Source organism: Balaenoptera physalus (assembly GCF_965194825.1).
Source record: "Balaenoptera physalus genome assembly, chromosome: 8".
Classification (NCBI taxonomy): Eukaryota; Metazoa; Chordata; class Mammalia; order Artiodactyla; family Balaenopteridae; genus Balaenoptera; species Balaenoptera physalus.
In genome coordinates, this window is record NC_138887.1 from 79488412 (window position 1) to 79514237 (window position 25826).

The 25826-nt window shown below is 39.2% G+C and overlaps 1 protein-coding gene across 5 annotated transcripts; it reads right to left on the reverse strand.

The window, feature by feature from the left end:
- Positions 1-411: 411 nt before the first annotated feature.
- On the reverse strand, positions 412-25055 carry KBTBD2 (kelch repeat and BTB domain containing 2). 5 transcript variants are annotated; one of them, XM_082471871.1, is made up of 4 exons: positions 25035-25055; positions 12437-12949; positions 6835-7000; positions 412-4628 (listed from the first exon to the last, which is right to left on the reverse strand). In XM_082471871.1, the coding sequence occupies exons 2-4, from the start codon at positions 12604-12606 to the stop codon at positions 3093-3095; spliced, it is 1872 nt and encodes a 623-aa protein (XP_082327997.1). In that variant the 5' UTR covers positions 12607-12949; positions 25035-25055; the 3' UTR covers positions 412-3092. The 5 variants fall into 5 exon arrangements, with proteins under 5 accessions (XP_082327997.1, XP_082327998.1, XP_082327994.1 ...); XM_082471872.1 differs by lacking the exon at positions 25035-25055 and adding an exon at positions 24494-24992 and having other exon boundaries at positions 12846-12949; XM_082471868.1 differs by lacking the exon at positions 25035-25055 and adding an exon at positions 24494-24991.
- Positions 25056-25826: the final 771 nt, after the last annotated feature.

The window sequence follows — 25826 nt, forward strand, 5'->3', positions numbered from 1 at the left end:
GATAAATAGTATCTCAGTGTTGGTTTTATTGTGTGTTTCTCTTAGCATATATTATATGGTTTATTTTTCACCTCAGAAGCTCAATTTCTTATAGAGTTCTTGGCCTTTTTATTTTTAAAAGCTCTTTAAAGATATTAGAGATACTAGCACTTGGAATTTTTTTTCCTGTTTTTTGTCTTCTTACTTTGCCTATGGTGTCTTGCCTAGGTGTCTTACTCTATACCAAAGTTTTATTTTTTTGTATGTGAAATTACATTTTGTCTTATTACTTCTGGAATTTGAGCTATTATTAGGAAAGTTTTCCCTACTCCCTCATTATAGAGGAATTAATCCATGTTTCTTCTAGTACTTCTATGAATATATATATATATATATATATCACAAATGGTCCTTGGATTTTGTCAAATAATTTTTCTGTGTCTACTGAAATGATATGATTTCTCTCCTTTATTCTGTTAATATGTTATATTATGTGATTTTCAGATGTTAAACCAACCTTTCATTCCTGAGATAAACCCCACTTGGTTAAATCCTTTTTATATTGTTGAAAGTTTGTGGGGTTTTTTGTTGTTTGTTTTGGAAAGTTTGTGTTTTAATTTTAATTTCTTTGTTTTTGGCTGCGTTGGGTCTTCGTTGCTGTGCGCAGGCTTTCTCTAGTTGTGGTGAGTGGGGGCTACTCTTCGTTGCGGTGCACGGGCTTCTCATTGTGGTGGCTTCTCCTGTTGCAGAGCACGGGCTCTAGGCGCACGGGCTTCAGTAGTTGTGGCTTGCAGGCTTCAGTAGCTGTGGCTCGCAGGCTCTAGAGCGTAGGCTCAGTAGTTGTGGCGCACGGGCTTAATTGCTCCGCAGCATGTCAGATCTTCCCAGACCAGCGACTGAACCCGTGTCTCCTGCATTGGCAGGTGGATTCTTAACCACCGTGCCACCAGGGAAGCCCCAGAAAGTTTGTGTTTTTAAAGTTTGTGTTTTTAATGCCAGCTAATTTGATGTTAATCTACTGACAAATCCTTTTCCATACTGTCAGATACTCCAATAATTACTACAATTCCGAAATAGTGGTGTGAATGATTTACTGTAATTCAAATTCCCCTTGTGACCTATGCATGCCTTTATACAGGTTTTATTGCGTGCCTACTATGTGCCAGGCATCCTGTGCTAGGATGCAGAAATAGGGTAGACACAAGCCCTTGCCCTCACAGCAGTGGTGAAAACAATCGATAAGTATAAGATAGTTTAACGAGTATTAGGTAATATGGGGTACAATTGAGATTTATTCTTTTTTTTTTTCCAAAAATTTTTTAAAATTATGTATTTATTTATTTGGCTGCACTGGATCTTAGTTGTAGCTTGCAGGATCTTTTTTTTTTTTAGTTGCAGCATGCAGGATCTAGTTCCCTGACCAGGGATGGAACCCAGGCCCCCCTGCATTGGGAGCACAGAGTCTTAACCACTGGACCACCAGGGAAGTCCCACAGTTGAGATTTAAACAAAGGGTACTCATGGTAGTATCAATAGAATTTTTTTTTTAAGCCAGTTGGAGGAAGTTACCTGAAGTGTAAACTGAATTCAACCAGGGTTACCATATCATTTACTATCCAAACAGGGACACTTTTCAATGTGAAAGGGAAAACAGGCACAAACTAGGATGTATAATCACCTGAGAGCTAACCAGTCTAAGGGGAAGAGTGAGGCAGAAAAAACCATATGTGAAAGAGGACAAGGCCCATTCAAATAACTAAAAATCTTTTTTTTTTAACATTAGGCTCTGGTTTCCCTCTTACTTTTTAGGTAATTTGTGTTCCTACAGTAAGGCTCAAATCAGACAAATATCATATAATCAACAAAATTCTGAAGAAATCACCTGTAACAAACTAAGCTGACCCCATAAAATTAAAACTAGAAGCACACAATTCCCATCACAAAAGAAAAACAGATATTGAATATATACAATTTATTTAATAAATTAATGTCATTCAAAATACAGTGCCAGAACATTATGCAGTTGAACATGCTAGTAATGTTTGTCATGAAGCACCTGTGCTCATGTTAGATTGGCGGCACCCCGCTACTGCTAGTGGTTCCTGGGATTAATGCCAGAGCAGCACTAGTTATCTGCTCTTCTGCACCACTAGTGCAGAGAATTCCTGAACAGTTCACCTTTCTAATCCTACCCCCCACACACAACAGGTTAAAAAAAAACACACCCTGACAGCTAACGAATATCTATACACAATCACTCTACAGTAATGTTTGTTATTAAATTAAGATGTAATGACCTGGTTAACCCACTCTAAATCTTAAGATGGAGAAATACAACAGCAGCAGGTAGTTATATGCATGAGCCAATGTTAATGTAATACAGAAAGTGGAGGCATTTACTGATTAAAGCTCCACACAGACCCGCACAATGAGGGACTAGCAATTCATATTGCAAGCCCAGCAACTTAAGTCCACACCTGGTAAATGACCAGCTGATTGGAAGACCTGTATTCTAGATAGACAAGTATAAGTTAGTGAGAGAATACATGCACCTAATAGTTAGACTGATCCTGCAGTCATACTTTCCCTGTGCAATACCATAAAATGGAAGATCTTCCTCAACTATAGGATTTAGACAACATTTCTATACCAACATGGACATTAGTGTTAAGTGCAGCTCAATTAACTACACCGAAAAAACTATTCCAGGACTTCAGAACAGAAGCACAGGAATGAAATACATATAATAAAATAACCTCAGCATAATTTGCGATATACCACACTAGGAACAGGAAAACTACTTTAATAAGAGAACTTTTGGAACTGTACATACACAGGGCTAACAATGTTAGATAATCCAGATTTTTATGCTCTCATGATACACATAGAAGTTTCTCAATTATTGGATAATCTATTTCATATTATGGAAGCATATCTTTCTTAAGACTCACCGATATATATTATACTGATGCAAATATTAAGTAGGGCATAAAAATAAAATTTATCAAAGATAGATTTTTATGTACTCATATTCAGTCCTTTCATAGCCTCTCTCATTTAGCAAAGAAAATGACAAAGCAAATAGATCAGGCGTGCACTCCCTGAACTCCTGACTATACAGATGGTAGTGCAACCATTTCTCCATCCAGTTCAAACTCCTCTGTTCCATCCGGTGAAAAAAGATAAGTTGGTGGCTTCCATGGAGATTCTTCAAGGCAGGATGGATAAAGTTTCCCCACAGTGCATCGAAAATCTCTCCCTAAGTCCCACAGTACACGTTCAGATATATGCTGCCGCAGAGACCACCGGTCAAGTTCCAGATCATACTGGTAAGTGACATATTTAGCTCTTTCATTTAAGTGGGTTTCTCGCATAAACACACACAGAGAATTTGAGATCACAACAGCTCTAACACAGGGATCTGAGTACCTCTTAGCAGGGATGTTGGCTGCCATTTTCCACTCATTTTTATTCACATCATAGATTTCCACAGTTACTGAAGACCCATCTACAGTGCCAGAGGGGAGTCTTATGCCAGAATTGGTAGCAATGTGCAACCCTCCAATATAGAAAATTTTATCACCGAAAGCTGCAGCTGAAGCAAAAGACCTGCTAGTCTGTCTCATGGCCATTTCTACCCATGAATCAGACCTTGGAAAATAACAATACATGAGGTTCAGTGTCATCACATAAATGCAGTCATGAACCACAACTGCTGCACTCCACTGCCAAGCACAAGGCAAAGGGCTTACCATTGTCCATTCATCTTTCTCAGTGTCATATCTTTCTACGGTCCTCCGGTTAAGTTCTCCACCTACACTGTCTCCTCCAATTGCATAGATATAGCCTTCACAGCAAACCAAAGATGGCTTTACGCGGACAAAAAGCATTGGGGTCTTTGGAAACCAGGTATTTTGCTGTGCATCAAACCAGTAAAAGCAATTCACAGTTCTAAAGGCAGTTTGAAGTTTGCTTGTTTTACTGTGATTCGTTTTTGTGTTTTTCAGAGGAACTTGACCACCTGCTATATAGATGTCATTATCGGGAGTTACAACGGTCCCAACCTTATGTAAATCAGCTGGTGGGCTGCATAGCTTGTAAACTTTTTCTGCTTGGGGGCTGTAACAGACAGAAGAGTAAAGACTACAAGGATTTTCTGAAGATGCTTCAATGAAAATCATCATCTCTTCTTTAGTCATTCCAAGTCTTGGTTTGAAAAACTTGGGCATGGACTTATACAGACCTTGAACAACTACAGACTTATCATTGGGTGGCAGACCTTGAAACCAAGCTCTCTGTGTTACTTCTGAAAGTGCATCAATTCTGATTTGGCTAAGAACTGAAGACAAATACTGGGATCGTGATTCTGTGTTGTACTCTAGCCACAGCATAGCAGCCTCACGAACTGTCTCTTCCTTTTCTACGTTCAAATTGTCACTACTGAGAATGTCTATCAGTAAGTCATGTGACAGCTGCATGAAAGCTTCCTGGTGATACACAGCAGTGAACTTGTGCTCCACCATCCTTTTAGCACTTTGTTTTAATTCCTCACAACTGAACAGATCAGCAAAACTCAACAATCGCACACAGTTCTCTGCGTTTATCTTTTTAATTAAATATTCTCGACAACGCTGTAACACATCTTCTACCTAAAATGGAAAAAAAAAAAAGGCTGATAAAGGCAGGCTAGACAAATTTTATTTTTATGTAACACACAGGTATATTAATCAGATCCCTATACTGTAGTTTTTATTTTTAGATACACGTTTGGGCTAAGAGATAATGTCTTTCAGTGATAATAAAATTAGAAGACTATGCATATTTTTGCATTTCGTCTTCCTGTCCAGTGGCCTACTTAACTGCCCTATTTAGGAGTCAGTAGTATAACATTAAATAGGCTCTTAAAAACCTAAACAGCCTTAAAGGGAAAGGGAAGGAAATTAATTCATGCATAAGTTATGTATTTTTTAAAGCCTAGCAAAACATGTAATTGAGAGAACCAAATGAAAACAATGTAAATCAGTATAGGAAATGATTACTGTTGAGAAGCTGGAATCTGGTTTTCTCAACATGGACAAGACAGTCATATAGAAGCAGAAAATCATACACAATGCCTAACAGTAGCTATTATTCGCCTTTCTTACGTGGAGCAGTAGGATAACCAATCAAAAGAATATATTCATGTGCAATTACAAAGTACCTACATTTAAACGACCCATCTTAGCCACTCTAACTTTCCTAGATTTGTTGTTTCTTAAGAAACAGTAGATCCCAGTTGAGTCAGAAGTGTTACCTACTATACTTATTCAACGTCACAGTGATTGATTGACTAGAAGCAGTTTGTGATAAGAAGTCAGGCTGCTTGGATTCAAAACCTGGATTGGCCAGTCAACACTTGTACAATATCAGACAAGTAGCTTTACTTCTCTAAGCCTCAGCTTTCTCCTGTATAAGATGGGGAAATCCTTCCTTACAAGTGATTATTTTAAGGATTAGATGAGAACCTATATAAAGCATTAGTACAGAATCTGGCATATAAAAACATAATTTCATGTGGCTAATAGTAAAAGCCATGTTGGTAGTCATAAAATGCCACATTCCCGGGCTTGCCAGGGCAACTTACTCCCAGAGGCAGAGTCCTGTTTTGCATTTGGCCAAGCACATGCCTATAGGTTTCATTAACATGATAGAAAAAATTATAAGGAAAGGTATCACTATAATAACAGTGTTCTGGAATCCAAATTTCTTAAAATGCCTCAATTTTTTAGCAATTATAAAAAAACATGCTGAAAAATTAAAAGAGGTAATGAAAACATATAAGCTATGGAAGAAATACAGTTCTTACAGTAGGTATTTCTCCCTTTTAGGTTTGGATTTAGGATGTGAATGTCTTCCATTCTAAAGCACCAGGAAGCTACCATGGCTTCCGTGTCCCCAGAGTTATAGGTATAGAAGGACACTGCACAATTTATGGGCAGGGTGGGGGAAAGAATATAGAACTAAAAAGGAAGACAGGTACTTAAGGCATGGACAGACTGAGTTCTGGTTCCCAGAGTTACACCCAGAAACTGGCATTCGACTGGCGTCATTCACATTTATTCAGCACACATTTATCAAGTACCTACTAGGTATCATGAACTGTGCTCCCAGAATTTAACCTTTAGTTTAAAGTTTCTCCCTTTGGAGAAACTTTATTTCTCCCTTTGGAGAAAATGAGGAAAACATTTTTATATTCCTCTTAAAATTAAAAGAAATGTTGAAGGGGGGCATTCCCTGGTGGTTCAGTGGTTAAGATTCTGCACTTATACTGCAGGGGCCCCAGGTTCCATCCCTGGTCGGGGAATTAAGATCCCGCAAGCCACGCGGCACGGCCAAAAAAGAAAAAAAGTTGAAGGGGAAACAGTGAAATAGTTTATCATATGTAAATATATCAATCATCACTTTTTGTTTTAGTTTAAATAATTCTCCTTAATAGCTCAGTAAGGTCTCAAGCCTATTATAAACATTTATGTTTGATAACTTCCATAAGAATCTTGACATTTTCTGTGAAAATACCATCAAAAATTAGCACATCTAAGCTTTTAGCCAAAAAACTGAAGCACTTAAACTTAACAAATGCTGTTAAAAATTTCTTTTACTTGAAATCTAAATCCTGTGGTATATTAGGCAGAATATGAAAGTAATATGAAATTTTCACCTATCTTTTTAGTCAAGTTCCCATCATAAGACTAAGTTTATTAGCTGATCAAATCCTATTGTTTTTCCCTTACATATTTGAAAAAGAGAAGAAAACTTTTACCTTCTAAAATCTGCAATAAAATTACATAGCTATAAGACACCAAAAAAACTGCTTACCTGCAGGAAGCAAGCTGTTTCATAAAGTTGTTCTACAGTGCTGTCATTTATTGCCAGGTTACCCGTGTATGCGTACGTTATTATTATCTGTAAGGTGGCTGAATCCACATTCCTCAGGTGTATGTGTGTCTGTTTGCTTTCACTTAGTCCACTCATGAACATGGCCCTATAGTAGAGATGGGGAAAACAAATGTAAGGCTAAAAAGAAAAACTAGACAACATGGGATGTTTATTTAGGGTATTTGCTGACGGACAACTTATAGGGAAAGCTTTCAAGGGAGACAATAGAAAATTATAATTCAGTGCCAAAGATATACCAAACTATTCCACTGTGCCATTCTGAGTGATAACATCAAAATTAATTTAATCCTTATAGTCATACAGGAATTCAGCAATAAAAAGGAACTCTATTATATGTACTACAACACAAACCTCAAAATCATTATGCTCAGTGAAAAAAGGCAGATACAAAAGACCACATACTGTATGATTCCATTTATATGAAATGTCCCCCCAAAGCAAATATATAGAGGCAGAAGGGAGATTAGTGGTTACCTAGGACTGTGGGTAAGAACAGTGAGTGACTGTAAATGGGCACAAAGTGATGGAAATGTTTCAAATTAAATTGTAATGATGGTTGTACAGCCCTTTAAATATACTAAAATTCATTTAATTGTGTGTAAATTTGATCTCAATAAAGCCGTTAAAATTTTCATTTACTCAAATGATTTCCTAAAAATATGCAGAACAGTTTCCTAAAAATTACATGCAGGAAAATATGCTGGAAAGGCAATTAGTGTTGTGGAGAATACAAAGTAAAATGCCCATATACATGGAAGAGGTATAAAAAACAAAGAATATTGTTGCATGTACAGAAATGCCTATAGTGATCATAAGTGGGTAGCACAAGAACTAGCCTGGGCAACCTCAAGGACAAGAAGATGAGAAAGGCTTTAAAATGGATAAAACAGTGAGTCAGGGTAGAACATAAGAACTGTTTTTCCCAGTGACATTGCTGAACATAAGGGCTCATGCAAAACATCGGAAAGATGAATGGCAGTCAGATCACAGAGGGCTTTTTTTTTGGCCGCGCAGCATGTGAGATTCTCAGTTCCCCGACCAGGGATTAAACTGGCGCCCCTTGCATGGACAGCACAGAGTCTTAACTACTGGACCACCAGGGAAGTCCCACAGAGGGATTTTAAAATGAGATATAGGAGGGAATTCCCTGGCAGTCCAGTGGTTAGGACCCAGTGCTTTCACTGCCGGGGCCCGAGTTCAAATCCCTGGTTGGGGTAAGATCTGCAAGCCCCTCAGCATGGCCCCCCAAAAAAAACCACACACACACACACACACACACAGACATACGAGTCTGAGCTTTTTATTGTAGATAGTGAAGAAGGGTTCACTGAAGGGTTTTCAGCATGGATTTATTAGCATAATAAAATGTATTCTAGGATGAATATTTTGTACTGACAGACCTCAAGGGCCAAAGGCTGGAGATAGGAAAAAGGGTTCTGAGGCTACTGCAATAATCTAGATTACAAGTAAGAACCACCTGAGCCAAAGGCTGGAGAAGGAAAAAGGGTTCTGAGGCTACTGCAATAATCTAGATTAGAAGTAAGAACCACCTGAGCTAGGGTGGCAGAAATGGATACAAAAGCTTTTACAAAAAACCAACAAGATCCGGTGATTTTCTGAACGTACGGAATAGACTAGAGTAGGAAGTAGACAGGGAAAGAATCAAAGCTATCTGTTTATTTTCAAGTAAGTACCTGAAAAAAAATATTGTTAACCATTGAGAGAAAAATTATAAGGTCAAGGAAAACAGTTAATCTTGCAAAAAAGGTGAGTTAAATTTTAGATATATTTAATTTGAGGTGTGAGCAGCTGAGTCAAATGCAAGTAATACAATAATCAGTTAAGTATTTAATACAACTGGAACTTTGAAGGTCAGGCATTAATGCAGTAGACTGTGAATTATCTACAAAATGACATGTGTTAAAGCCAAGTAAGTTATCTGAGGGAGACTAAAAGAAACCCACCCAGAATCCCAATGACCAACCTGAGGTAGAGTTCAATTAGAAGAAAAAAGAATGACAGAACGTTGAGAAACATTCATCAGAGAAATAAGAACAAGCCAGTCAGTACAATGCTACTCAGGGCAAGAGAGGTAGGGTGTCAAAAACTGTAGAGTCAAGGATAACAAACATTGCAAAAGCAATTAGGAAGGCACTGGTTATTTCTAGTGTAGCTCAGAATGAGCAGTAAGAACAGCAACTAAATAAACTTCAGGCAGTTAGGGAATGGAAGAGTGGCAAAAACATCAATCAGGGTGGTTGATAACTTCCTCCCAAAGAATACATGGCCATAAATAAACCCAACCAAGTAACAGAGATTAGGAAGTGCTGTTGAAAAATACCCAAGATGTGACAAGAAACTAATAAAAACACCAATTGCTACTGGCTTCACTTGTGTGACACGGGAGAATGGGAAATAACAAAAGCAACCTGAAAAGAACTATAGGAGCTCTGAGTAAAAATGGAAGATTTAGGGGTCATGTGCCTTTCTGTCTGTGCCAGTAGAAGGTAGTTAACTTTGGAAGAGGAAGTAGGGCAAGAGAACAGCTGACTATACAGATGACACTGAGACTGGTTATTCTAGACTATGGTTTATGACACCAGAATGATGGACTTCTGTGAAGGAACTATGCTTCCTGAAGACCAAAGATTAGTAGAAGCCTAGCCAACTTGATTATAAAAATTTTAAACAGACTTTTTAAAGAAAGAGTAAATACTGAATTGCATAATATTATAGGAGGCTAAATTACCATAGTGGAAGAGGTGTTGAGTAATTCTCAAGTAATCCCCTTCATTTAGGGTCTAAAATGAAGTGTATATGTTACCAAGAAGAAGAAACTACCATTTCAGAGATTCTCTGAATTTTTAGAAGTTCTTTTGATTCTTAGTGGGATGGAACTGGTAAACTACAAAGGAGGAATGTATCTATTTCAAAAGGCAAAATTTCTAATAGTAAATTTCTAATGATAAAGATTGATAGCAACATTATATGTAAGGATACCAAAATCTACAAACCTGAAAGCAGAATCCAGTTGAAGAACACTTGGGAGAAAATCAGGTTATTATTGTGGGAATATACAGTAACAATAATCTACCCAGTCCAGAGAAAAGATATATATGGGAGGAAAAATTAATATATAAGTGTCTTCATCTTGTGGATTATGAAACTGGCCCAGACACAGGATTTTAAAGATGGATGGCTTTAAGCCCAAACATGGATAGGACTACTCTTTCTACTATTATTTCTACTTCTTAGTATCTGATTTGCTTTAGGGAGAATATATTCTCTCAGAACACCAAGGATGCTAAAGAAGAGAACTAGCTAGTGATAAGTTAAATAACAGCAGCCTTAAAGAGAATGTGTTGTTTTTAAGATTGTAACATTAATGAAATACTTAAACTTCTTGGTCTTCAGGAAAACCAATTCCAACCCAACTAAAGATAAATAATAACCTCATGGCTAGAGAATTTAAAGAATAGTGTGTTGGGCTTCCCTGGTGGCGCAGTGGTTGAGAATCTGCCTGCCAATGCAGGGGACACGGGTTCGAGCCCCAGTCTGGGAAGATCCCACATGCCGCAGAGCAACTAGGCCCGTGAGCCACAATTGCTGAGCCTGCGCGTCTGGAGCCTGTGCTCCGCAACAAGAGAGACTGTGATAGTGAGAGGCCCGCGCACCGCGATGAAGAGTGGCCCCCACTTGCCGCAACTAGAGAAAGCCCTCCTACAGAAACGAAGACCCAACACAGCCATAAATAAATAAATAAACAAATACTTAAAATTAAAAAAAAAAAAAAAATTTATAAAAAAAAAAAAAAAAAAGAATAGTGTGTTATCTATACAATAAAAAACAGACTTAGCGAGGAAGAAAAAAGGGTAAGATACCTAACCCATAAACCCACATGTTACTTCCTGATAAAGATGATGACAATTCAGAAAATATGGAGATAGACTTTCTGCATAGGTTTAAAAGTTACACAAGATGACTGCTAAAATATTACCACAAAAGATTCTACTCTATGATTACAAATATCAATCTGAAAATCCACAACTAAAGCATATAGCTCATTCCAATAATGGATAATCAATTTGTAATTAATAACCATTAAAAAGGGAGAAAATGGACCCAGGTTTGATTGAATCTATAACCTTGAATTTCTAACACCATCTACTAAGTCAATAAATATGAAAAAACAAAAACAAGCAAAAAAACCTGACCATCACAATCATCTGGGAAGCTCTTAAACATACAAATCCTGAAACTCTAACTCAGACCCACTGAATCATAATTTCTAGGTTTGAAATCCAAGAATCTCTATTTGTAGAAGCACAAGAGGATTCTGAGCATCCTCTAGATCCATTAGATTCTCTAGAACCACTGTTTGCAAATATGCTAAGCTTCCTAAGATAAGAAAATCAATGTCTGAAATTGCATGAAATATCCACAGCTAAACCTGAAACAATGGCAGGCAGAGCAAGGCAACTGACATTTGGGCCTTAGCTTCTATAATCATCATGAGATGTGTTATACTAAGGAATGTTAAATTTCTACACCTTCGTGTATGTAGGCCTTGAAAAGTCAAGATTAAACTTGTCCTGTCTACAGCTGCCACTAAGGAGCAGCAGAAAATAACTTTCATTGCTGATCTCCACTTATGCCAGCTAAGATTTGTAGCAGGAATATACTGGTCCACATTTCATTCATCTTTATTCTCCCTGTCCCTTTCAAATATTAAGTAAAAATTCAACCTAAGGGCAGAGACCAAATATAGGAATTTCTACGCCTTAATTCTTTTCCTCCCATGAAACACATAATAAAGGGAAACCTACCTTAAAAAGATTAAAAGTTGCAAAAGATCATAAAAATGTAAAGTTAAGCTTTATTTATTTGTAATTAGCAAACAAATAACTAAATCAACTTATAAATTCTGAGGCATAGAGAACAAAAACATTATTAATTATTAACTATTTCAATCTGGCAAGGAGTCTGGTACAGCTAAAACAATAGCACAAAAGATGAAGAAACCAAGAGTGAGAAAAGAAACTCATTTTTGCAAAGGAAATAAAAGTCCTTAACATGTCTAAACAGTACCAATTATCTTCTAAAAGTTATTATTAAGCCTCCTGTAACTCTTAAATTGATAAACAATGACTGTTTTCTAAATTTAACATTTTAAAATCTTAAAAGTGAAAATCAGCCCATTCGTTTTTCTTTCTCTTTCAATGAAAAAACAGTATTCTGAACCTTTTTGCCTCCCCATCATTAAAACTTTACCTTAGTTAATTTCAACAAGTTTCTTGTATTTAATCCTTTGTAAAAACTTCTTTCGCCTGCCCCTTACTTACACACGCAAGGAGGTGATTTGACAAGCACTGTATCACCCAAATAGAAAATTTAAGCAAAACATTAAGACACCTAACTTTTAAAAAAAATTTAAATGTTTGAAAGAATTCCTATTAAAAGATTAAAACAAGCTAACATTCTGCATTTGGAATTATAAACTAACCAAGATTACAGTACTTACCTAAAATAAGAACTACATGTTGCAAGAACCATCTTATGACAAGGGAATTCAGTGCCCTCGACAATTAACACTATGTCCGTAAACAACTGCTGTTCATAAAACAGTTTTAACTGTTCCAGCAAGGACACAGCATATTCAGTATTGATCTGCTTCTCGTCTTGAGTGGACATGACTGTATTCCATTAATATATCCAGGAACAGATTAGAAAAGTCAGTCTTACTGATGGAAGGTCAAGTGAATGCTTCAGAAATAAAGAAAGGAGAAACTCTGCTTGCTGTTATCTGCAGCATTCAGAACCAAGATTGACACATTCACTAACGAGCAGTATCTTTTCAGGCTTAGAATCACTAGCAGGTCATCCTGTGTTAATTACGTTCTTCAGAGTTTTTCAACACAGTCTGCAGATACCTTGCTCAAATTTGTAACTGTTGTTCAACTCATGAGTGAAAGAGAATAACACACGAGGTAGATTTTGTGGCAACATCCTATGTTCTGTGGATCCTCTGGAGTAACTAAAAAGAAAAAAAAGTTCAGTTAGAGAATCTAGGTCAGTACATTTTTAGAATACAATGTTTAAAATTGCAGACTTAAATATGAATTACATTTTTTTGAAGTTCAACTTTAGACATTACCATAAAAATGAAACATGAGAAAAGGGACATTTAATAAGTTTATTACATTTGTGGTTTTAATTCTTTGCCTTCTATACAAAATATAAACATTCTAGAAAATAAGGAACACATCAACAAGCATACATTTTTTTAAAAGTTCTTTAAAAATAAAGAATTTCAATTACCAGCAAAGCCAAATCTCCTACTTATTTGTTTAGGAGCAATACATGACTGTAATTTAAGAGAAAAAAAAAACCCCTTTCTCTTGCAAGGAGAGTCTCATTTGGGGAGTATAATTTAAATGTATTCACACAGCCTTTATATTTAAATTACTTAAACTATATGATAAATAGATTGAATTTATTTCCAAAGCATAAACTATATTATAAAATTTGCAGTTCAATCCTGTAACGGAGATAAATACAACATATCTCTCTGTACAGTGGTTCCTTCCTAGAAATCTTTATAAGAACATACAATTTTACTGAAAAATGAAACATAAAACATGATAAAACAGAGAAATGTATTCCTACATGAAGACTTCATACTATACAGATATGAATGTTCTCAAAATGTGTAAATTTAATACAAATCCAACTTGCAGAAGATTCATCTGGAAGAATTCACAAATACTGCCAAGATATTTGAGAAGGGAGGACAGGTTTTTCCTCATACTCTTAACAAATATTAAAATGTATTACAATTCTACAATAAACCCAAGTAAACAAAAATAAGTAAATATAATAAGTAAATAAGTAAATACAATACATCCATGTTAAAAAAAAAGACATTAGATATGATAAAGATAAACAAGTCATTTCAAACTAGAAGATTGGGTTATTTCAACAAATAACGTTGGAACAACTGGTTACCCACCGGAGGAAAAAAAAAAACCCACCTAAGTTTTAGTCATACTGCATACCATTCATCAAAAGAAATTCCAGCTGCATTAAAGTTTAATTTAAAATGTTATTTAAAAATCAGTATTTACAACATATGGCAAAGGAATTACAAATCAGGAAAAACATATAGAATATACAGTGCTAATAACAGTTAAAAACTATCACCTATTTCCTAATTAGATGACTCTAAGCTCCATAATCAGAAAGTCAAGTGCTGTTGACATGAAACCTATAAATATATTTGACCATCACTGGAACCACTAATACTTTTTCTCACAAAAATATCATCCATATGTCAAAGAGAAGATCACATTGTACTTCCTGCCAAACTATACTATTACATGAACTGCAAACCTGACGTAGACTGTCAAATTTCCAGCCAAGTTAACTATATGGAAGTAACTAAAACAGGTGCAAAGGCAGAGACTTTGGGTCATTTAAGGTAATGACTTTGCTCTTCCAAATCTGAAAGTTACACTATAAATCTAAGTTTACTACTATAACCTCCAAAGCTAATAATACCTAAAATCACTGGCTACTTTCACATATTAATAATGCAGCAAGGCCCAGTGTTAGTGAGGGTGTGGGAAAACGAGCATTCTTACAGAGGAGTATAAGTTGATGCATACGTACAAGCCCTTAAACAAAACTCTTGGGACTACCCTGGTGGTGCAGTGGTTAAGAATCCGCCTGCCAATGCAGGGGACACGGGTTCGAGCCCTGGTCCAGGAAGATCCCACATGCCGTGGAGCAACTAAGGCGATGCGCCACAACTACTGAGCCTGCGTGCCACAACTACTGAAGCCTGTGCACCTAGAGCCCGAGCTCTGCAACAAGAGAAGCCACTGCAATGAGAAGCCCACGCACCACAACGAAGAGCAGCCTCTGCTCGCCACAACTAAAGAAAGCCCACGTGCAGCAACAAAGACCCAACAACGAAGACCCAATGCAGCCAAAAATAAATAAATAAACTTAAAAAAAAGAAAGAATCTGCCTGCCAATGCAGGGGACACGGGCTCAAGCCCTGGTCCAGGAAGATCCCACATGCCGTGGAGCAACTAAGCCTGTGTGCCACAACTACTGAGCCTGTGCTCTAGAGCTCACGTGCCACAACTACTGAAGCCCGCGTGCCTAGAGCCCATGCTCCGCAACAAAGACAAGCCACGGCAATGAGAGGCCCGCACACTGCAACTAAGAGTAGCCCCCGCTCACTGCAACTAGAGAAAAGCCCGCGCTCAGCAACGAAGACCCAATGAAGACAAAAACAAACAAACAAAAACAGACTCTTGGAGCCAGCTGTGTTCTAGAATTTAGAATTTTTCAGATCTTACAGAGGTAATGTGGTACATATATCATGTATTACAAAGGGTCTGGGGCAGAGCTCCAGAACTGAACATCCTACTATTCTCACTGAGGGAAATATGCACAGTGTGAAAAACAATACTATGTACAGTCTTACGTTACTTCAGGTCAAGTTTTGCAAAAAAAAATTTTTTAACTTGATTTTAAGAGCTTTTTGAATTTCAGATTGCAAATGATTATAGAAGATATATTTGGCAGTGAAAATGCTTAATACCTCAATCTTTCAATTCTACCTCTAAAAATCTATCTTACAGAAATACATGTATTAATAGACTATAAGTCCTAACCCCAGCTGCAGGACCCAAAATTGTCCCCATCCATATTTATTTATTTATTTATTATTATTATTTTTTAAAATTTATTTTATTTTTGGCTACGTTGGGTCTTCATTGCTGCTTGCAGGCTTTTCTCTGGTTGCAGCGAGCGGGTGCTACTCTTCGTTGCAGTGCACGGGCTTCTCATTGCGATGGCTTCTCTTGCTGTGGAGCACAGGCTCTAGGCACATGGGCTTCAGTAGTTGTGGCACGCGGGCTCAGTAGTTGTGGTGCACAGGCTTAGCTGCTCTGCAGCACGTGGGATCTTCCTGGGCCAGGGATCGGACCCGTGTCCCCTGCATTGGCAGGTGGATGCTTAACCACTGCGCCACCAGGGAAGCCCCCCCATCCATATTTAAACCAGGTGACAGGAACTGGTGGCCAGTGCAGGGATGTATTTAGATTATACTCTAGACTCCAGAATTCCTTGCAGGGTAGCTGTACAGGTTCACTCTGGTCATTTCTCTGACCTCATACTATGACCTGATTTTTTTGCAGTGACTTTTTTGAGCCCCACTGAATTTGTCTCAGTTTTACTAGATTTGATTTCTTTTTATCATATGCATGAAACTGTATTAAAACTGAAGTCTGCTTTTAGAATACTACATGGCGAGCCAACTTTATATAATCTCATTGTCACTGCTTTATACACCCTATTCCCACCTCTTCCTTTGAAATCTAGGGTACATTTCTTCCTAATAAAGTAATTTTTATTTATGATATCTTAATATTAAAATAGGCAGAAAAACAAAGTCATTCAGACATCGTATTAAGTAAACTTAATTTAAACAGATCTGTATCTAGTACAATCCAAAATAAAATTCAGTGTCCCTTCTCTGGGAACATAGACTTCAAAATGTATTAAATAAAAATGTGAAAAATGGCAAAGTTTAAGATGATCAACAACAACCACCTTAAATGCCCATAACATATTTTTTATAACAAGATTCCTTCTCTCCTAAAACTAAAACTTAAATAATTTCCCAACTTGTTCCAGAAAAAAAAAAACCCTTAAAATCAATATCCTACATACTCTGAAACATTTCACAATGTCTGTACTATATTACTTAATAACCAATGATTTGACATTTTATGAATTTTCCCTTTTTAATAAATATATTGTACCATATATCATTCTGTGTTACACCTAAAATTAGTTTCAAAAAAAAAAAGTCATACTCCCTGTTGTCTGTAGAAGTTAGCATCCTCAGACTTAGTAATTCTCAGGTATCAATGAAACTGTTTACTTAATTTTCTATTATAGATTAATGGCTACTTAAATTTAACTCAACAAATGTTTGAGTATTTACTAAGGGCTGGTCATTGTATCGTACTCTAAGGACTCAGACTGAGAGTTGCCAACCACTAGAGCTCCAAGACACCAAGCACATTTACTCTTACTACAGCCAAAACATGACTATCATTTAAAAACAGGGTGTTTTAAAAACCAATTATTCTAGACAAAATCAAAAAGAGGCAGGCAAATGAATAAAATCTAGCTGTCTTGATCTTTCATTTCCAAACTTTTGATAGAGACATAATACAAGAAAATTTTATTGTTTACCATAAGAACAATTGTGGCACAAGTGAAATGAGGAAAGGAGGCAATTGGCACTTGTCCCCATTGCTAACAGTGGTTCACACTGCAGAGGAAGGAAAAACTTATTGAAGACCTATTTAAACCTTCTGAATTTTGTTAACATATGCAATGATTATTTAATTTAAAAACCCAAACTTTCAAAAGGTATACTACTCTCTTTTCTCATCATAAAGACAAAATATTTTAGGCTTTGCAAGCCCTTAAGGTCTCTGTCCCAAATGCTTAATCTATTGTAGCCTGAAAGCAGCAAAAGTCAACCTGTAAACAAATGGACATGACTGTTTCAATAAAATGTTATTTACAAAAACAGACTGCAGGCCAAATGTACCAATCTCTGCTTCAGGCTGCTTCTTGATCAAATATTAAGAAATTAAAAAAAAAATCAGTGACAAAAATACATATCTCAAGCTGTTTTTCCTAGAAGATTGTTTTCCCTTCAGATCACACAAACAAGGAAAAAGCACAAACCTCAAATGCTTGAAAGTTGAATTGAATAAAATTCTTATAAATTTATTTATGGCTGCGTTGGGTCTTCGTTGCGCTGCGCGGGCTTCTCATTGAGGTGGCTTCTCTTGTGGAGCACCGGCTCTAGGCGCGCAGGCTCAGTAGTTGTGGCTTGCGGGCTCTAGAGCGCAGGCTCAGTAGTTGTGGCGCACAGGCTTAGTTGCTCCACGGCACGTGGGATCTTCCTGGAGCAGGGCTCGAACCCGTGTCCCCTCTATTGGCAGGCGGATTCTTAACCACTGTGCCACCAGGGAAGTCCTAAATATAATTCTTAATCTAACCTGTATATATTCCACGTTCCAACTGAAATATTTTAATGTCTCTTACCTAATCACACAACCGCTTTCCCCACTTACTACAGGCTCAGTGGACTTTTGAAACACTTTTTTTTTTTAATCTAGTGTGAGTATCCTTTATTAAGCTTAGAAAAAAAGGACTTTTTTTCTGAAGATAATCTGCTGGAAAAAACTCACAATGAGAAAAAAATATTTTAGAGTCAAAAACACTTTCTCTTTTTTTTTTAATCAACTACAACATATTTACATACATTTGAAAAATAGAAGATGTATACAAGACAATGTGTAAAGACACTTAATGAACACACGGATTCATTAGATGAACCAAGGGCCAAAGACTGGGAAACCACTATTACTTGCCACATTTCCTGGTACCAGGCACCTGAAGATTAATAGAAAAGTCCTGTATTTTAAAGCTGGTTGTCAGAACATATTCCACAGTGAAAAAAACCAACTAGAATAAGAATTAAATGGGAGTCATACAAACACAATATAACGAAATTCAGAATCTAATAAAGTACAATGTACTCTGGCATTAAAACTATGCACATTCTTACTTTTTTTTCTAAGTTCTGAGCTCAATTCAATATTTTTGATTGATCTGTTTGATAGCAGAGAATAACAGCAATGAATAAGGTTAGAATGCTATACATAGGATGAGATCCTTTCCTTTTTACCGACTTCCTGCAAATAAGTACAGAACAAAGACCAACTTATTTTTAAATCTAAGAGCTTCCTATAAGAGCAGAAAATTTATAAATTGCTTGAGATTGAGAGAAAAAAAGGAAAAGCAAAAACTTTGATCCTAACATTTTCTCTAGGATAGGGGCCCCCAACCCCCGGGTCATGGACTGGTACTGGTCCCCAGCCTGTTAGGAACCTGGCCACACAGCAGGAGGGCAGCCTTACCGCCTGAACCCTCCCCTCCCCACCTCACCCCCGCCTGTGGAAAAACTGTCTTCCACGGAACCAGTCCCTGGTGCCAAAAAGGTTGGGGACTGCTGCTCTAGGATACCCAAGCCTCCAAGGTTCTGAGTGAATTCCACCACACAAAACAGTTTCAAAACAAACATTCTGTTATTAAACGGTCATTAGGATTAAATCAGTCAACAATCCATATCAATATATACAATTCTACTTAAAAATCTGAAACACCTCTTATGGAAAGTTATTTCAATAGGTTTTCCTCCCTTTGAATAATCAATGCGACTATAAATTTTCACAGAGCTAACTTGTTTTTCATTTTCACCATAGAATCAAATTGTAGAAAAATCCAACTTTCAAAGTACCTGTACAGCTGACCCTTGAACAGCAGGGGTTTGAACTACACAGGTCCAATTTTTTTCAATGGTAAATACTACAGCACTACACGATCTGCAGTTGGTTGAATCCTCGGATGCGGAACCACAGATATGGAAGAACACAGAATTTGGAGGGCTGACTATAAGCTACATGCAGATTTTCTAGTATTAGGAGGGTTGGCGCCCCAACCCCGAGTTGTTCAAGGGTCAGTTGTACTCCAGAAGTTTACGCTGGTTGTCTGAAATCCTCACTTCACTTTCCTATAAAAAAAACTGTTGAAGTCCTTAGGCTGCAAAAGCTAAAATATGCCCAGAAGTGTATCTGCAAAGAAAATTTACATAAAGTAAATGCTACTATAATACTCATAATTTAAAAATAATAGTAACAATAAATTTCATAGGATCTAAATACTGATATTCAAGGAACAGGAATCAAGATTAATTGGAAAAAGGTATGAAATATTAAAAAAAAAAATTCCAAATACTTTCACAGGTTTCAGAGGTTGATGGCAGTGGTTTTTTATTAGGGGAAGTAGATGTGTCTAACTTCACTTTGAAATCTAGTTTTCATTCCCACAGGTGTGTCATTTGTAGTGCCCTTCCACAGAGTAGCTATAGAAACTCAAACAGATACAAAACAAGCTTTTCCAATGTTATACAGGGAAGACCTGGAGGATAAAGGAAAGAATAAAGGATTAAATAACTACTGATTGTGAATATGAGTCTGCTCAGCAATTAACTGAGCTGTATATGTAAAATGAGGAAGGATAAAAAGATGGGGAGGAGGCTGCAAACAAGGACTGCACAAAAATTACACAGTAAGGATAAAACAGTGATAAAAAGGAAGGGCAGTGGGCTACAGGTTATCATCTGTATGAAGCATTTTCAAGCTGTATATTATTAACTTAGGTGATGCTCCATCTTCCAGTGCTACAAATGTCAATACAGAAAATCCAAAACTTTTGTTAGAAAGAATCCAGGGCATTCTGAATGTCATGTATTGCCAAAAAATTAAAAGCGTGAACTGTGGAGCCAAATTACTTGGGTTGAAATCCCAGTTCTGCAACTTACTAGTTGTGTGACCCTTTTCTGTCCTGTAGTATGCTCATCTGTAAAACGGGGGATAAAAATAGAATTCTTCTCAATGAATTAAGGATTAAATGAGTTCTATGAAGAGCATGGAACAGTGCTGCCTGACACACAACACTACTACTGTGTGCAAAAAAATTGGCAATTATTTTTATTAACGCACTCACTGGTCAAGCTTTTTGTAGCACTTTCCCGACTTTCAAAACTTCACACCTATACAGGTCTAAGGGTCCCAATTACAAGGTCTCAACACTCAAACAGTTCTCTTTTCACGCTGGGTGAATGATACTTTAGATAAGAGAAATTTATTCAAAGATTTTAGGGAGTATTTTGATGGTACAAGTCATGAAACAAACTAGTACAACAAAGACTAACCTTGAGAAGGCTGATGCTCATGCAGAAAAACTAAATGATACCAGTCATAACACAAGCCTTTCTTCATTTCAGTGAGAAAACAGGTTTCTCCTTAGGGAGGACAAAATATTGGTGCCAGAAATACTTTGCTTTCAAGTTACCAAAACAACCCTGACAGTTGAGAATGTTTGGAAGACCACCTGATCTTCAGATTGATTGTCAACCACTACACAAACAAATTTTTGGAGTCGTGACAAGCATCAATTAAAAAACAAACACCTGGACTTCCCTCATGGTGCAGTGGTTAAGAAGCCACCTGCCAATTCAGGCGACATGGGTTCGAGCCCTGGTCTGGGAAGATCCCATATGTCGTGGAACAACTAAGCCCATGCACCAAAACTACAGAGCCTGCGCTCTGGAGCCCGAGAGCCACAACTACTGAGCCCACATGCCGCAACTGCTGAAGCCCGTGCGCCTAGAGCCCGTGCTCCACAACAAGAGAAGCCACCGCAATAAGAAGCCCGCGCAGCGCAACGAAGAGTAGCCCCTGCTCGCCACAACTAGAGAAAGCCCGTGTGCAGCAACGAAGACCCAATGCAGCCAAAGAAAAAAAAAAAAAAAAAAAAGACCAAACACCTTGCCTTTTAAATAATTTATCAAGTTTGATAAATTTCAGTACAGCTTCCTCTAATCAAATTCAGAGTCTAGGTCTATTCCCTTGTGCTCCTCCTTTCCAACTATACTGAAAAAACTACATGGCTCCATCAAGTTAATTATGCTCAGTACCCTAAGTAAATTCAGGTCACAAGAATAAGCTTCTGTTCTACATTATGAATAATAAGTTGTCTCACTTTAAAAAAATTAAACAAGAACATAAAGGAGACACCATCTGTGATAGAATAATTATATGAGTGTAGTATGTCCTTTTATTTTGGATATCACTCTTCTCTTTTCTTCTCAGCTCTGCATAGACTTAAGAAAGCTGGAGAAGTATAGACTAAAGCAAAACTGACCTTAACCTTTTCAATGGGATTTCATTTTCCACCAAATCAATGATTTTTTTCTATCACAACAGCAGAAGAAAATATTTCCCAGATAATAAATATATTCATGAGGTCATTAAGGGCACAGCTGCTTAACAATGATTATGACTATTTAAATTTCTCAGTTTCTTTAAAAAAAAAAAGGGGGGGTAAACTGAGAAATACTTAGAATCCCCTGCCTATCATGGAACCTACTACATGTTACCACTTGTCAGAGGTATGGGAGTGGAGCTGAGAAAAAAAGGGAAGACTTTAAAAAGCATCTCTCATTAAATGATTATATTTCCTCCAAATTTTCTCCAATAATCCCTTCTTCCCACACAGAGGAATCTAGGTACTGAAAAATCCGGCAAGGGAACCACGAGTAACCTTCATATACTTAAAACGTTACTTGAAATCAACCTATCATTTCCAATACCCTGAGTTATTTAAATATCATCTGCTCTTTTCAAACTCCACAAAACTGAAAATGATAAGACTAAGATATAATAAAGGACTTTGACATTTTCATTCGTATTTTTTATGATAGCAGGACCAATCCTTTTTCCTGGGCTTAGGAAGGAGAGCAAGAAAAAATACAACTCTTTTCTAAGTATATAAGTAATATCTTTGGGAAAATCAAAGTATCTTTTGGCTTTTGTGACTGCATTCAAGTTTCTATGAATTTACCATCCACTTTTTTTTTTTTTTGGCTGCACTGGGTCTTTGTTGCTGCGCATGGGCTTTCTCTCGTTGTGGCAAGCAGGGGCTACTCTTCGTTGCGGTGCACAGGCTTCTGATTGCAGTGGCTTCTCTTGTTTCAGAGCACAGGCTCTAGGCACGCGGGCTTCAGTAGTTGCGGCACGTGGGCTTAGCTGTTCTGCGTCATGTGGGATCTTCCCAGACCAGGGATGGAACCTGTGTCCCCTGCACTGGCAGGCGGATTCTTAACCACTGTGCCACCAGAGAAGTCCCTACCATCCACTTTAAACACATTCAGTGCTCAATATTTGGATTTTATGAGACAGCTCGTTATTTCCATTAACCAGAAGAAAATATATGGAGAAGTGTGGACTAAAGCACTATGACACCTTTATTCCCACCCATCTCCTTAAAGGGCATGTGAATAATCAAAGCTAACAGATTTTATGGTAATGCTTATGAGAGCAAAAAGGAGAGACGAGTTATAGCACTTAGAACTCTTCTTACAAAACTGTAGAGAAAATAGTACTATGTGGAAAAGCACGAACTATAAAGCAAGCTCAACAGAAATGCCATAGCCCTGTACTGTTTACTGAGGAAAACAACCTCTTGAGAATTTCAGGGCCCAATCTAAAGCGACTTCAATAAACACTAGACCAACAAAAGATCAAAGTGAAGAAGTAAGCTTAACATTAAGAAAATTCTACATCATCAAGACTGGAAAACAACTGACTGGTTTGACTTTTCGATTTACTTTCAGTCAGAAAAAGTACTTCTAAAAAAAGTCAGGAAAAAGGTCCTTACCAAAGGTTAACTAAAGTAAGTCACTCACAACTGCGAGATTTTAAGTCCATACCACTCAAATTCAGGCAAAAATTCACAACACAGCGGGAAGGGGGGGGAAAGAAACCACCCTGTCTTAAAAAAAAAAAAAAAAAGAAAAAGAGGAAGAAAACCACTCTGTTAATTCCACCCTGTTAACTGGTTGCCTCAATAGAAGAAAATAAAATTTTAGTCAGACCACATTGCTGATAGGGTTGTTTCTGAATGCCTGAATGCTAAGTGAGCCAGACGTACAGATTCATGTGTCAACAACACGTGACCAGTCCTGTACCCTACGTTTTTATAACACTACTGATATAGAAGATAGATATTTCACACAAACATACTCTTTCACAGTTAATTTTATATTTTTAGATTCTTTTTCTATTTTCATTTGAAGGGGCAATCGTGGCATCGGACAATTCTAGAGATCTGTGGAGGGTATATTATTCTCTCTTTGAGGTAGTATAAAAAGAGATCTTAGATCAACAAACGAGAAATAAAAAACCCGTTAACTCAAAATAACCGCTCCACATCAAACTAAGGGATATTCTTCCACTTCACGGTTTCTCAATTCATAGGGAGAGAAAGGTGGTCGAGTTCAAATAAGTTAGCGATTTCACAGTCTAAAGTAAATACGTACAGAATTTTCCGTTTCAAAGGGCAGTTTCTGCTTTCTTTTTAAAATCATCAGTAGATCACAATGGGGCCTCAGTTAATCTAGACATCTCTTGGTTACTTCAAAAGTGCCGGGAAAAAAATGCAAGGAAGGTCTTGCCCTCCTACTGCCCACCGTCTCCCGAAGACGTCGCGAGTCTTTAAGGGAAGCAGCTTCATTTTGGCAATACGGGCGCCAGACGGGGCCAGGGCGCCGCCTGGGAGACCCGCGGCCGGAAACGCCCCCGCGAGCGGCAAGCCCCGCCGCCCCTGCCCCAAGCACCGGCCGGAGGCAGAGCCGCAGAGGGGCCGCCGCCGGGGGTGGAGGGAGGCGCGAGTCGCCCGCGCCCCTCCCCCGCCCGCAGCGGAAGCGTCTCCGGTTTGAAAGATGCCGCCGCCGCCGCCCCCCGCCCGCCGAGCCACAAAGGGCCGAGCCCCCTCCCGCCGCGGCCCTCCTCCCCCAACTCCTCCACAGGTCGTCTCGGGGTACCCCCGCCCGGCGCTAGCGACGCCTGCTCACCCGAGTCCCTCAGTCCCGAGGATTGGGATCCGATGCGGCTGGTGGCCACGAAGACACTGGGCCCCTCACGCGCGGCGGCGGGGGCGTGGCCCTGTTGCCGCGGCTAGGGCCGGGGTCTCGCTTCTGCTTCCCTCCGAGGAAGGCTGGCGCCGCCGCCTCCCCTTCCTTCCGGTTTCCCCTCGCGCCCTCCCTCGGCCGGTCCGTCCTGAGCGGAAAGCAGCGTCCTCTCTGGGCGCAGCTGCACTCTCCACAAGGCCCGACCACCGCCAGACTCCTCCCCCGGGAGCCGCGCAGCCTGCCCGCGCCGCCTCGTCAGCCCCGGAGCCGCGAAACGCCCGGCTAGCCGCTCCCGCCCCGCCCCTGCAGCGCGCTCTCGCCCCCTTGGCGGGCCCCTTCTGAGGCCCGGGAACGCGCGGACAGCAGACCGTGGGCCAGCCTTCGCCAGCTTCCCCTTTCCGCTGCTCGCCCGCGTCTAGCAGCACAAACGTCAATTTTGCAGTTTCCCGGGTTCTTGAGACGCCCCCACCCCACCCGCCCTTACCCTCGCTTCCCCCGCCCTTTTCCTTTGCCGGATCCCACCGGAAAGCCAAAACAATTGGGTCCGCGCAGGCGCGTGGAGGAAGAGCCGGAAGGGCGGGGATGGCGCGAGGTGAAGGGGAAACGCTTTTGAAGGGGTTTTCTGGAGAAGGTCAGCGGAGATCCCGCGTAGGGCGCGTGCGCGGCGGAGGGGTCGCCCCCGAGACGCCCGGGCCTGGGGCGCCAGGGGGTTCGGGCGGTGAAGGCTTCAGGCCTAGCCGGGCGAAAAGGGAGGCCGGAGAAATTCAGTGCTAGGAAATGCGGACAGCACGGCACCAGGTTTTATGCCGTAGAGTGATTTTTCCCTCTTGAAATATAGAAGTTTGCAGGCTGAGTCGGGGAGTGGAAATGAGGAGGACTAGACAACACCAGACCAGGGAAGAAAGGAAGATGTTGGGCGGCTGGCTGAGTGGGCTTTGTCTCCTCTACCCCTGCTCTCCAAAACACGCTCTGCACGTATCAAAGCACGCTCCGTTTTCTTGATCTCGTCAAGAGAGGCCTCATGTCCTGGTCTCTAGGCCAAGAAAAAACTCGAAGCAGCACCTGAAAGAGCCCGCAGTTCTGGGGAAGCTCTGCACGGGAAGCCTTGAGCTAGTTTTGTGCTGCGATGCAGCGGCTCCCCGCTCCCCGCAGTAAGTTCCAAAGGAGAGCCTTCCGCTTCACAAAGCGAAGCCTTTGTAGCAGCTGTAGGCTGTGGCCCACACTAGTGTGGTTAACTTGGTAGGGCTTGCGAGCCTGCCAGAAGTCGTAGATTTAC

What these genes read in the sequence shown, in the direction of transcription:
- KBTBD2 (XM_082471871.1), bottom strand. Translation starts at nt 12,606, where the DNA reads ATGTCCACTCAAGACGAGAAGCAGATCAATACTGAATATGCTGTGTCC. An exon ending in ACATGTAGTTCTTATTTTAG is followed by an intron (nt 7,001 to 12,436) that starts GTAAGTACTGTA and finishes TCTCTACTATAG; the next exon opens with GGCCATGTTCATGAGTGGAC. An exon ending in AAACAGCTTGCTTCCTGCAG is followed by an intron (nt 4,629 to 6,834) that starts GTAAGCAGTTTT and finishes TTTCCATTTTAG; the next exon opens with GTAGAAGATGTGTTACAGCG.